The sequence below is a fragment of the Seriola dumerili genome, unplaced genomic scaffold (assembly GCF_002260705.1).
Source record: "Seriola dumerili isolate Sdu_G_001 unplaced genomic scaffold, Sdu_1.0 BDQW01000002.1, whole genome shotgun sequence".
Taxonomy (NCBI): Eukaryota; Metazoa; Chordata; class Actinopteri; order Carangiformes; family Carangidae; genus Seriola; species Seriola dumerili.
The window spans coordinates 3,075,469-3,089,150 of record NW_019174257.1 but is presented as its reverse complement, the minus strand read 5'-3'; the positions used below and the strand labels follow the sequence as shown (position 1 = coordinate 3,089,150).

Below are 13,682 nucleotides of genomic sequence, written 5' to 3'. Positions count from 1 at the left end.
ACCAGTCACCATGTTGGAAGAGTGACCAGGCAACTTTCATGAAAAAATACAAACAAATTTACAAAATTTTGTGAGCTGATTCACTGACTATCAAAGCGACATGACATAAGGTACTGAAGTTAAGATTTGAAAGGCTATCTCACAGCCATTAGATGGTGTTGACAACCAAAGTTTCCTTTTGCTGCCTTAATGTCTGTGACATGTTTTGTTTATGCAAGTCTCATGCACAGCACTTTGAATGCTAAACAGCCACAATAAAACACAGGACCTTTCATGTGTGAGGTGATTGTGAGGCCAGAAAAGTCTGACACTATGGAGCCACATACTGGCCATAACTCGAACAGGGCTTCAAGAATTATGAAATATTTATAACTAAAGGGGGAGATCTCAAAGATTAACGCTTTGTGCAGACACAGGCTGCCCCATCACCTAGGCTAAACTAATTACTGCAGACAGATATTGAATTAAGACTTGTCAGAGAGATGTGGCATATGTGTCACAGAGCTGCTGCAAGAGAGGTTTTATGTCCTCTGGAGCTAGTTATCAACAGACTGATTACACCACATGCAACGTACGTAAATCTGAGAACTACATGCTACTTTATGGATTCTGATATTTCTCCTAACTCTCAGGGTCATGAAATCCTTTTAAAACATATTAATTATTTCAAAACTGTACTGTCATCGCTCTCGCAACAGGCTATTTTGAGATAATGGTCTTCACTGAACACTGTCTCTAAAAGTCTGATCTCAAAGTATTCACTTGGCATCCTGCTGATGCTTTTGAACAGTGTCCAAAAAATTGTCCATGTCTTACTTATTATAATCCATGCCATTTCCAAGAAAGGTCTGTGATATGTCGCAGTTAGGCTGGGTTCGATACAGAACCTCAATTTTTTTGCTCAGAAGGCATAAGTAATGTGTGAGAGTTTAAAGCCTTTACAGTTATTTCCATTGCATTTTGAGACAATTTCTATTTCCCTGGTAAAGTAAAAAAGAGTCTCTGCTCTTCCTAGAGGATTATGTAAAATAACATATTAAACTGAAATCATCAGCAGTTTTCAGAAACCAATTTATAGACCATTAAAAGTCATTAAAGGAGTCTACAAAAGATATCTGCACGATTCTGCTCTGTGATACGGATCCATAACAAAGAATGACTAACTAGTCAATGACAGGAACAGCTCTGTAGCTCTGGGAGCTTCAGATAAGTCTGGGCAGCGGGCAAATACTGCCTCAACACCTGACCGACTACAGCATTGTCCCACCCAAAGTGTCGCTCCGGTGCTCAAGCTGCGGTGACTTTGTCTGACAGCAGAGGAAAGTCTTCCTAATCAATTCACTCAGTGTGGATAATAAACCACATACCCCTACTGTCTCGCTTTAAAATTTGGCGGCTATGACATGCCTTATCAATCATTGTGAATATCTCCTTTGTTCTGTAACATAAAGACACTGCCAGTTGTCAAAGCACTTTTCATCCTTGAACCCATGTCTCAGTAGAGCTATAAATAACTGGCCTCTAAAACTCCACTCAGGCCCAGCTCATTAGAGCCAGGCATTACACAGAAATAATGGCCACAAGACTTGGTTTTATAACAAAGCCAGAATGAAAGCTGCTTTAACACAGAGTGGTGGAAATACAGTACACACATTGCTGGACTCAAAGTTGTTGTAAAAAAAAAAAAAAGAAAAAAGAAAAAAGAAAAGAGAATTAAATTGTAAAAACTGTGCATGAAATAAAATATTCCATTTCTTTAAAACTTGAATTAGAAAACTTACATGATTAACTTTTAGGATATGACTCAGTAACTGGGCCAGGAGGAATCTTTTTTTCTTTCACTCTTCGCCCCCCTCCGTCTCTGTAGCTGAGTGCCTGATAAGCTTTGCCAAAAGTGAGATTTAGCACAGGGCATCTATGCAGAAACCTCCATGAATAACAGTCAAGTAAATGCGCACTTTTAAAAAGAGAGGGAATGGCAATAATTGTCCGGCACCCATTCCTGCTCATACTTACGAGTGGTGATTTCCATGTGGTCATGACAGCTAAAGCCCAGTATCATTCATTAATGCCTTGGCTCCTCATTACTGTCTCCTCACACTTTTGAAAGACTCATTACCTGCATAATGGAATAGTGCTTAGAACAGTCAGACCTTTCCTTAGTGTGAATTAATCACCTACATGCACAGACAAAAAGGGAATTCTCACATTAAATATTAAGAAACTTCAAGCTCTAGCTTTCTACTTTTTCAAACTTCTAGAAGGTGCACAGTCAGGGACATGACACTGGTATCATTGAAGACTGCCCTAGTGTCTTTCATGTGTCTGTAAGGCCAGTGCGGGGAAAAAAGGAAGCAAGGAAGGAGAAAGAGATATACTTACAGTTGACTGTGACTTTTACTGTTTTGGTGTCAGGAGAGGCGATGTCATTTAAAGCGCTGCATTCGTAGTCTCCAGCCTGGTCCCTTGTGATGCCGGTGATGTTAAGATATTCGCCACTGTCATATTTCCTGGCTGGAAATAGAAAAATGGAGGCAAAGCACTTACACCATGTCTACAAAGAATACAAACACAGTGCACAAACACACACACACATACACACACTCAGTCTATAGTGCTAGGCTTTCTGTAGCCTATGGTTAGTGTGTGGAAAGCCCTCATTTGTAGTAAAAGGCTTTCTAGTCTAAACCTGAGTAGAAGATGCAATGCGATTAGGTATTGTACTGAATTCCTGATTACCTTCCTTGCATCCTAATATAGCAGTGGATTAGCAGTGCATCGATCCATTCAGTCCGATACGGTGGCAGAAAATAAAATAATGGTGTATTTCCTGTCATCCACTCATCATTTGCTCAACTCCACTCCAGTTAGAGCTACTTCCTGGAAGACAGACAAATTTGATGGCTCAATGCACATGTCAGTGCTTTACAGTTAGCTAACGGTGCCAAAGGCAGGAGCGGCATTGCACCATGACTGGCATATTGGCAGGGGCGTAGTACACCCAAAAAGTTGGAGAAAGCACAAATGCACACAAATCCACTGCACAGAAATGTTTAAAAAAAAAAAAACATAGTAAAAGGTGTCACGAGAGCATTCTAGCTCACACTGCAAATATATTACTATAAGGAATTGAATGTATAATAATGTGAGGAAGCATTAATGAGATACAGTATGGTATCCAGTATAATTCAACGAAAATGATAAGACATAAATATAAATGTGACCTGAATTTAAGTGAAGTATAAACTAGGGGTGCATGATTCAGAAAATCTAAGGATTCGATTCGATTCGATTTCAATTCTTGAGCTCACGATTCGATTCGATTTTGATTCAAAATCGATGGTCATAGGTCATATAGTAGATATGATGGTGTATATTTCATATATGTATGATGGTCAGAGGTATACTGCTATTTGTTGAAGTACTGGAGCGCACCTATGACATGTATGACAAGCATGTATGGGCACCATTATGTTGCGGCTCATTTCTAAGGTTAAGTCACCACTATTCCTACGATGACCAGATACAATATATCAGTCAACTATGATCACATAATCAAATGATAGACTGACTTAATGAACAGTTTCATCATGTTGAGAATATGACGCAGCATCAGACAAACATCAGGCTCAGTAATATCAGACCATACTACCGTAATCAGCGTGGCATTAAGCAGCAGGTCAGTGAACGAAGTCAGTTAGTGTTTTGAATTAATTTACTTACTTGTGTCGAGCAAGTGAAGCCATAAACATCCATTCAGAGGCAATGTTACAGTGCAGGCAGAGGTCAAGCTAAGCTAACAGGCTAGGCTATGAAAACGTAGCTAAGCTAGCTTTCATTTCCAGCAGCGCAATATTTTCGAGTTTAATAGGCTGACTTTGTCATGAGTCTTCACTAATAAACGATTTAATTCAGTGTGCAACTCGGACTCTACCGGCAGCTACCGGTAACTATTAAGGTGGAATGTTTTCTTGCGTGTTACTCAGTGCATGATTGACGTTTGGAAATCAATCGATACACCTTAAATGTCAATATGACAACTTTAACCATTTCATTTGTTTTTATTGGCTCTCCACACGACATATGATCAGATCTTCGAGCTCTTAAAAATGAATATAAAACTGCAGATAACATGGCTTCGACTGAGCGGCTTCCTCAACCGTTAAAAAATCTGAAATGTGTCAAAACGCAATGAAGATGGGACTGAATTACTTTTTCCTTTATGTTTTCCATCGCTCACACTGAGCTTTGCTCTCACTCAAGCCACGGAATACCTGGGCAGAAAACGACATGGTGCCATCTATAGGACTGGCGAGCTAAAGTCATGTCAGGAAAAAATGTAAATGCTGTTACAAGACAGAAAAATATGTATTGATTTTTTTTGGAATTTACGAATCGATTTTGAATTTGTAGACAGAATTGCGATTCTATTGTGAATCGATTTTTTTGCACACCCCTAGTATAAACTATTGTTTTATATCTGATAGATGCACATGGCACAATTTTATCCAATGAAGTCTCAAGTGTCAATCAACAGTATCAGAGATCTGAGCATGGGTATGTCACTCATTGTATTGTTTAATATTAGTCTATTAGTTGATGATTGAAAGAAAATCAGTCAACAATTATTTTAATAATCAATCAATCAATCAATCAATCAATCAATCAATCAATCAATCAATCAATCAATCATTCATCAAGTACACCTGAATATGTATGAGGCTGTTGACTGTAAGAAATCATCTTGGTTTGTGGGAAATTATAACAAGGATTATTCACTATTTTACTGACATCTTATAGGAAATGATTAATCAATATTGAAAATAATTGTTAGTTGGTGCCCTTTTTGACATATTTAAACTGCAAGAGAAAATGAAATGATTTTGCCCTGGGCAGTGTTCGGTTATATTTCAGATTAAAGGCCAAGTCTTAGTAATGACAGCCACCTGCAGATGATTAAAAATATTAGGCATCTGTATTGATCATTGACATATTAATTATCATAATTTATTATTTCATGGATGAATGGATGGATGGATTTCTAACCCAGTGGTGCTCAGTGTGAAATCTATTTATTTACAGCTGTTCAGAGTGATAAAAGTGGTTTGGGATAGAAGATGTGCGGCTGGATTTGGAAGGCATGGGGATCAAACAGAGTGCACAATCAAGCACAACTGAGCTCAACATACTGTTCAGAAAGCCATAAACACCCGACACTGACTCAGCAATATCTCATAAAAGAGAGCAGCCAGAGTCAAGACAATCCATGCTTCAGGAGTGGAAATGCTGCCATTTTGTGCTGCCAATCTCCTCTGTAAGTGAGCTGAATTCTTATATAATGTCACTTTCTCTTTCTGAACCCTGGGGGCTTTTTATCTGCTAACTACGATGTCAAAAAAAAGAAAACTTGAAACTCAAGGTACTGTCGATAATGAGCTTTCCTGTCTCTTCTCAGACTGTTGTGGTGGCAACAATGGAGTCCGAGAGTCTTGGCAAAGATAGTGGTCGCTACGCAAACAACAGCAAAGGAATGAAAATGTTTGAAAAACTGATCCATAAACAAGCACCAGATGTGTCTCCAAAACAGACCCGCTAATATGCCAAAAGTGCACAGGGATGGAGACATAACACAAAGTGCTCTATTTTTGTGATGGTGCATGGCACATGGCTGGGCTTTGCACCAGTGTAGAAGCAGTTTTTATTGGGTGCACACTGTATTTTTTAAACTTAATCCCACTGATGTGGGAGGGGATGTTGAGTGCAGAGTGTGTCACTATAGTGATCAAATGGTGCAGTGCAAGTTTGATGTCAAAAATAGCAGGGATTTGAGCAGACTAGGTTAACATTCTCTACCTATATCTATGAATACCTAAGTTATGTGTATATGAACAGACATACCAGTGCTTTTTGTGAATAATATGCTGGGAAATTTGACTTGACCCAATATCTGCCACAATCTGCCACAATCTCAGGAATCTCTACAGGGCACCAGGGGTCAGCAGTTAGGTGCAGCAAAAGGACAGTTTTTCAGTCCTGAATATAATCAGAAAATAAATGAATACATTTAGATGAAATTTAACTTTAACGGACTGGTTGATGTGTGAAATATTCTTGCCATGGCTTCAGTCCAAGTGATTGCCTGTGCAGTAGCTGTGCTGAAACCTATAGCCTCAGTAATACACCTTGAATTAAAGTTATGACAGATGTAGTGGGATCACATATTATCTGTTCCACTGAATAAGTAGGTCTTCTGCTCAGCTAGGCTATCCAAGCCAGCACCTCTACCTTTTAAGTGACTTCACATCTGCCTCAAAACTGTGCGAAGGAGAGTGAAAAAATGACTTTTTTTTTAAAAGAATAGGTGTATATATCTAGTGTATTTATCTTACCAGACTTCTGTGTTTCTTACAACACTACTGCTTAGAAAATAATTTTTTTTAAAAACAACATAACAAAACAAAACAAAGCATAAAATGTAAAAAAACAAAACAAAACAATGTAATCTCACTGTCATTTTCTGTTTGAGAGAAGCACATTTCTTTGTGTAATAGTAAGTGGCACTGTGGAATCAAATGTGGAATCTTACCACCGATTGTGTTTCACAATGCACCACTGGTTCACAGAAAGAGAGCAGCATGTGTGCATGTGTGTGTCAGTGGGATCAACACGTCCATTGTACATGTCACAGTTAAAATTGGGTATTCATTTTAATGAATGTCTACATATTGCAAACACAGCTTTTATTGATTTTTGTGAACCATTAGTGGTTGCACTACTCTACTGTACATACACAGCAGGGTTATTCTGATAAAAGGACTGCAACTCTGTGTTGACATGGTTGACCTATACATTGCCCTGAATGCACAGCTCCATTGTATTTCACTGTGATGTGGAATTATATACTTAGTATGTGGAAATCCACTGTGTGCACTTGTGTCTTTTACTAGGGCAATGAAATCAAAAGCACTGACCCATGAGGCCAAGTGTGCCTGATGCTTCCAATACATTTACCAAATGGCTCGATCAAATGCTGAGGTTTCAAGAGAGAAGCACAGGAACTTGTTTTGTCACTTTCTGAGAAACACAAACAATCATTTATTTGCCACTTGGGAAGGTTGGTTGTGTAGGGCAAGGTAGAGCATAAAAATAAAACTCATACATGAAATAGATGGTTAAGACTCCTCTTCTATGAAGATGGTTGTGTGGCAATGTAAGAGCCACAGGATGAGAACAGAGACCGGCTTATGTGCCATTGACTGCAATTTTGCAAGGTGCCAACATGATTTCTAAGGCCTAGTTCACAGGTACACGTTTTTTTTCAAGTGTGGCTTTTTATGAGTTTTGACCTTTCGTCCACACATAAACTGCGCTTTAGGTCACTGAAAACAGACGTCTTGCAAAACTCCTTCAAGGATGAAGATGTTCAGAAACAATGTCTTCAGTGTTGAAGTGTAGAAAGGGAAATCTGAGTTTTTGGCTAGTGATGTTAGAATGTGCGCTGTTCTCTCCTTTGTTTCACGTCAAGAGATTTTGTGCAATGGCAAGTGTAGCCAAAATAGTGCTGGTTTTAACAGGAATTTTTATATTTTATACATACTGTGCATGTAAAGGACATCTACTCTTCCGCTACATTGAGGAATCACTCCACTTCACTATCAGTCCACACATGATTCTCCCTTACCTTGATGCGCCATTGTTGTTTGCCTACAGGAACTGGTAAAAACTTTTGATAGACTTGGAACACAGGTTCCTACAAACAGGCTACAAGCACAAGTGGGTGACACAAGCCTGCGGACTTTTCGCCAACTTAACACAATCTTGTGTGCTTTAACACCACCAGGATAAAAACTATGGACAATAGGATCACCTGTGCTAATCATCACTCGCCTCTGGCCAAAGTCATGTCCACTGGAATCCAAAAACACTGGCATATTGTAACCACAGACCCTGCCCTCAAAGGACACCTGGATAACCCACCACGGATTGTTTTCAAAAGACCTCCAAACCTCAGGACAGATTGTCCACCTAACCCCAAATGTGGACACTGCCAACAGTGTAATTTCACATGAAAAACTAAGACATTTTATCACCCACACCCAGGGAAAGTGTTTACTATCAGAGGGATCATGTAAAACCAACAGTTTAATATACATGCTCAAATGCCTCTGCAGACTTGCATACTTAGGCAAAAATTCTTCATCACATGATGAGGTCTCATGTGATTTAAGATAGCATTGCGCATTGTATTTTTGTCTGCTGAAGAACAGTGGTACTCGAAATTTCAGCGAGTTAGACAGTGTGTTTTAGCGTTTTCATGTGGGTGGAGATTTTTTTGTAAAACACTGCTTGTGTGCATAGGATTTAGTTTAAGAACGAAGGAGGAAATCCCCTGTTTTAATAAAAACCTGTGTACGTGTGGACTATGCCTAAGCCTCTATTTTTGTATCCAGTTTGACATGAAATTGAGGTGGTGTCTCCACCTGCTCAGTTGAACCCTAATGGTAAATGCATGTGCAAAGGATAATTTTTTCTTTAGCCGGCAGAAATTCACATACAGACCTCTGCAAAATCAAAAACTAGCTGCTCAAAATAAGCTGCTCACAAAGTTGTGAGCAGCTTATCTGATTTTGAGTTTTACTTTTCAGATTCATGTACATTTTTCATATAGTTCACATTTAAATAACACATTTATTTTAATGCATTTAAGCCTGAGACTGTACTGGATTAAAACACTCATTCTTATCAATAATGTCATCCGCATCTGTAGGATGTATAACTTTCTTTTTAGTGGATTGAATACATCTAGGCATTAAACAACATCTCTAACATACTGAGTTAATTTCACGCAAAACATCAGGATCTATTCAGGCACAAGTCTGTACTTTTACTTTAAATGGCAAAAATCTAAACCGGATGTATTATTCTTGCCTGCAGAACATAACAGTTTGTACTGGACGTATCTCTTTCACCTGATGGTACTTAATTTAATTTGGTCTAAAGTTGTTTTGTTCAAGGCTGCTGGTCTGGTGCCACCCAGCCTGATGTCCAATTGTACTGCACTATAAACCACACTAAAACTATTAATTTCCTTTTAAGCATACTTTTGGTTAGACATAAAAAAACGGACATACTACTGATGCTGCAAAGTGAGAAAACATTAGAGTTCCTAAATGCGGGTAACAAGTGTAGCTTTCATGATGAGAGTGGTTGCAAAATGGGTCACCTATGCTTGGTTGACCATATGATACAAAAAGCACCTGACTGATTTTTGGTGCCTCCGGGTAAGTGGTTTGAAAATGAGAACCTAAGAAAGAAATTAAAGTGTAAATCAAGTTGAAACACCACAACAATTTAGCTGTCGCTGCCTTAATTATGGTAACTGGCAATGAGGAAAGCATTAAACGTTGACATTAAATGTTAGATACACATTCATTTTTTTTTTTTTTTTAACATTTTCTACAATATGGACAAAGCATTTGTCATGCAAACACACACACTGAGTTAATCTGAATGGATACCTTTGTCACGGAAGACAGTTTGACTTGTTATACCAGGAAAGCATGGGTGAAGTTCATGAAATTTAAGATGGCTCCTTTCTTTGTCAAGTTGCAGTAAGCTGGAGCATAGGACTGGTATTTCCTCACAGATCACAGCCATTGTTAATGTTATTGGTTCTTCATGTGTTTTTTTTTGTTTTTTTTTTTGCTATTACATGTATTTCTGCTGTGAAAAAGACCTGCTCAGTTTCTTTCGCAATTCCTACATTACAAATCTAAGGCTCCATTTAAGCTACAATCGTGAGAAACTTGCATTAGTAATAATGACTCCCACATTCAGCAGCACCCTTTGTTGAAATATCCACAGGTGGCATGTAGGCTCCCAATTAAATTGGTGGAACTAAATATTTCAGTTTGCAAGTGCTGATGATTCAGAATGAAAATAAAAATACTTTCTTATTGTATCTCTGAGACGGTCAAACATTAGTCAAGCCTCCAAGATTAGTCAAACGGAATGAAGTAGGATGGGAGATATAACATAATCACCATGATTATAGCAATTTTGCCAAGCCCACAAAATAACACCAAGCTTTATAAGACTTTTATTCAGCTCTTACATCCCACATCATCCCTGTTCTCACCATTCACCTAACATTGTTTATGATGCACTCTGCTTTTTCTGAACTGTGCAGAGCCATCTACCTCCCTCTGAATGTTTTGAGCTCCTTGAACAAGAACAAAAAAGAAAGAAATAAACTCTAACTTTGCTAAGAACCACTAAATCAACACTTTGGTCAGTGTAAAATGCCTAAATATGTTCTAACATTAAAAAAAGTCCTCCAGTACTGCTGGTAATAACTTTAGAGCTGAAATCACACTGTAAATTTCTAAATAAATCTGAAAAATAACATCCGCTTCAAGCATAATTGTCTGGCATCAACGCATTAGTCAATCAAGTGGAGCACATTGCAGGTAGGTGCAGTAAGGACAATTTTGTTTACGACTGTAGCGAACATTGCAGAGATATGGCTTATTCCTGATTTCCTTGTCTTTGGTGCCAAATTAATTTTTACACCACAGCCAAATTCTCTTGCTAAGCTGTAATAAAGACATCCAAAATATGATCGCATTGTACAAACTGATGATTAGATAAACTGTATAGGATATGAAGCAAAACCCAGAGTGGCAGCCAAATAAATTGACTATACCATAGTGTTTAGGCTGAGGAGACTCAGGGGGAAAACAAAGTTGCTGGTAAGTGAAAAGTTAATAGTTATTGGACCAAATGTGGGTTTCATTTGGACCAGTTGACCTCAAAATATGCATTTATAAATGTTAAAATTCTTAAACTTGATCATTTAAGTTCATTTTTTGCAGGTGACCACAGTACTGTAATTTAAATACTGATGAACAACACCATAAAAATGCCACAAAGCTGGATATATATATATTTCTTTTTTTTACCAAATCATCCTCATCTAAATAAAATATCTGGTGTGACTTAATTTGCAATAAGTATTATGTTGCTAGATTTAGACTGTAACTTCCGCCTCTTGATGGAGTTTTTTTTCCCAGGGTAAACGTGGTTTTACATGGGCTACAAATGCAGATCCTTCTGAAAAAAAATGGACAAATTTCAAATTAGGCTGCAGTGTTTCTTTATAAATGAAAACCAGTATATCTTTTTCATGCAGGATGTAGTGGCATGATCCTAGCCAGGCTGCAAATGGTATTCATATCGATTACGGTAGGAAGGGAGCTTTGCAAAGGTCATGGAAACTATTAAACAAGAATTGCTAGCTAGCTAGCTAGATAGCTAGATAGATAGCTAGATAGATACTTAATCCTCTAGGTGAACTTCATTTGTCCAGTAGCTCATTGGTAATAATAATAATAACTGTTAATAATAAATAAACAATAATAATTAGATCCACTTCCTTTGGCTGAGGTGTTATACAGCCTAATGGCAGTGGGAACAGAGGATCTCCTGAACCTCTCTTCTCTGCAGTGCAGCAAGATGAGACGTTTGCTGCAGCTGTAGCTGCTTCTCTGTCCTGCCAGAATGTTGTGGAGAGGGTGGTTGGTATTGTCCAAGATGGCCTCCATCTTATATTGCATGCATCTCTCCACAACAGTCCTATGTGAGTCCAGACTCCTGCCAAGCACAGACCCAGCTTTTTTGACCAGCTTGTCCAGTGTCTTTGTGTTCATGTCGGACATGCTGCTGCCCCAGCAGACTGCAGCATAAAAAAGTACACTGGCCACATTATATTGCATCCTTGATATATATTTACATGTTTATATACAGGGGTCCAAAAGGCTGAGACCACTTCCTTTTAGCTTGAATATATATTTATACTTATATCAACATTATATGTTAAGTGCTTAACCTTGACATGAAGGTAAAAAAAACAGACATGGCAGTATACATGCTGAAAAAAATATGAAGAATAAAAGATTACTGTATTAGGGAAGAAAATAACCTCCACTGTTGGTGTAGGCAATGTAAAACCAAGAGACCTAACATGAGTTGTGCGTGAGTGTATGCTGAGAAATATTTTAGAAACTTATGGAGGCTCCTCTCACCTGAGGGAGATGTCACTCCAAGCAAATTAAAGAAATCATAGCAAGGTTAATTTCGCATTCAGTGCCAATGCTGGCTAAGTGCCGTTGCAGTAAGCAATTTCCCACATTGTGTAGGGGAGCTGTGAGTACACTTCCTTCAGGGCTGCAATACACAGATAGGGCAGGCATCGCTGAAGAATCCATTATAGCATAGAGCAGCATTTTCTACATCAATTTATCCTTTTAACTCCTGAAAATGGAGAACAACCCACGCTGCTACATTGTGCGCTGCTGCCTTCTGGCCCCAACTCAAGGTGTGGGCCAGAACTAGGGGTAAAATCACACTGTGCACAGGGCCTGTCTGAAAAACAGGCTGTTAGTCTGCCTTGATACATAACACCTACCCTGCTCTCTGGCTGTCAATCTGAGGCTGCTAAAATCCAGAGAGTGGAACTGGGCCAAAGGAGCCTTAAGTCATGTCTGATTGCATGTGCTGCCACCTCTGCGACCTGTACAATTACCTCACTGTTACTTTCTGTGCTGACATATTTAGCCACATGCAGTGTAGGCAGGGAAACCATTTCAGGTGCTGGACCTGGCATGGTTGAGAGATTTATGTGACTATGTGATTAGAAAAACAGCTTAAACAGGGCTGAGAGTGGGATACTTCATATGGCAAATAAGCGTACTGAGTAACAAGCTTGTGAGACAAGTAATCAGCATGACTAAGGAAAATATTTGATCAGCACCTTTTACTTGTGCTGTGCATTACGAGTGATGCATTTTACAATTTGTTGAATATGCCAATATAACATAGAAATTGAATTGGTTTACTGAAAAATTGTATGATATACGAAGAAGCAGTTACACTAACATCAGTCACAATAAAAAAAACATGATTTTTGCAGTTGCAAGACTGCTAAGTTTTTATTTACAGTTTTCAGGTGACTGGCCAAACTCATGGTAAATTTGTGATATACCTGTTTCCTTTGCAACTTGGTAAGTTATTCAGTCCTACCTTGGACCATCCACTTCCATACCCGTGGGAAGGAAGCACTATGGAGATGTTAGACAGACTGCTAGTACTATGACAAATGAACATGTAATATATGCATGATATATATATGCATATATGCTCGTCTTTTCAGTTGCTGTGGTCATTTTAGAAAAAGATAATTCAGGTAGAATACAGAGCCATGTATAAAACCAAAACTTAGAAAATATAGTGTCTCCCAACCTTCAAAATAGCCTGGAAGCCCAGTAACACAATAAATCCTTTACAGCTGCAACAAATAGAGGATTGATTGATTACAGTGAGGGGGATATCTGTCAAATAGAATTTGGTAGTATCATGATAGAGGAGTTACAATTTAGTATTACCTCAATATATTGTGTTCAATTTTTTTTGAAAACTGTCATAGTATAAAGAACACATTACAATTTGTATGAAATTGGAGTAAAATTTTTTTTACTTTTTTTATGCAATCAGAACAGTGGGATCTGCATTTGCATTTATCACAGTCCTAAAAACATCCAAAATCATAGCACTACTTTTTGCCTGAGCCAAGTGCTTGCAGGATTCTATGGTGTAACAAGGCTCAATTGTATTCACCTATTACA

General features: G+C 38.4%; 1 protein-coding gene across 3 annotated transcripts in view; it reads right to left on the bottom strand.

The window, feature by feature from the left end:
* negr1 (neuronal growth regulator 1) overlaps positions 1–13,682 on the bottom strand; it is a 131,969-nt gene that overhangs the window by 47,295 nt on the left and 70,992 nt on the right. For all 3 annotated transcript variants that reach the window (XM_022739306.1, XM_022739288.1, XM_022739297.1), the window contains exon 4: positions 2,383–2,514. In XM_022739306.1, the coding sequence (XP_022595027.1) occupies positions 2,383–2,514 (132 nt within the window). The remainder of the gene's footprint in view (positions 1–2,382; positions 2,515–13,682) is intronic.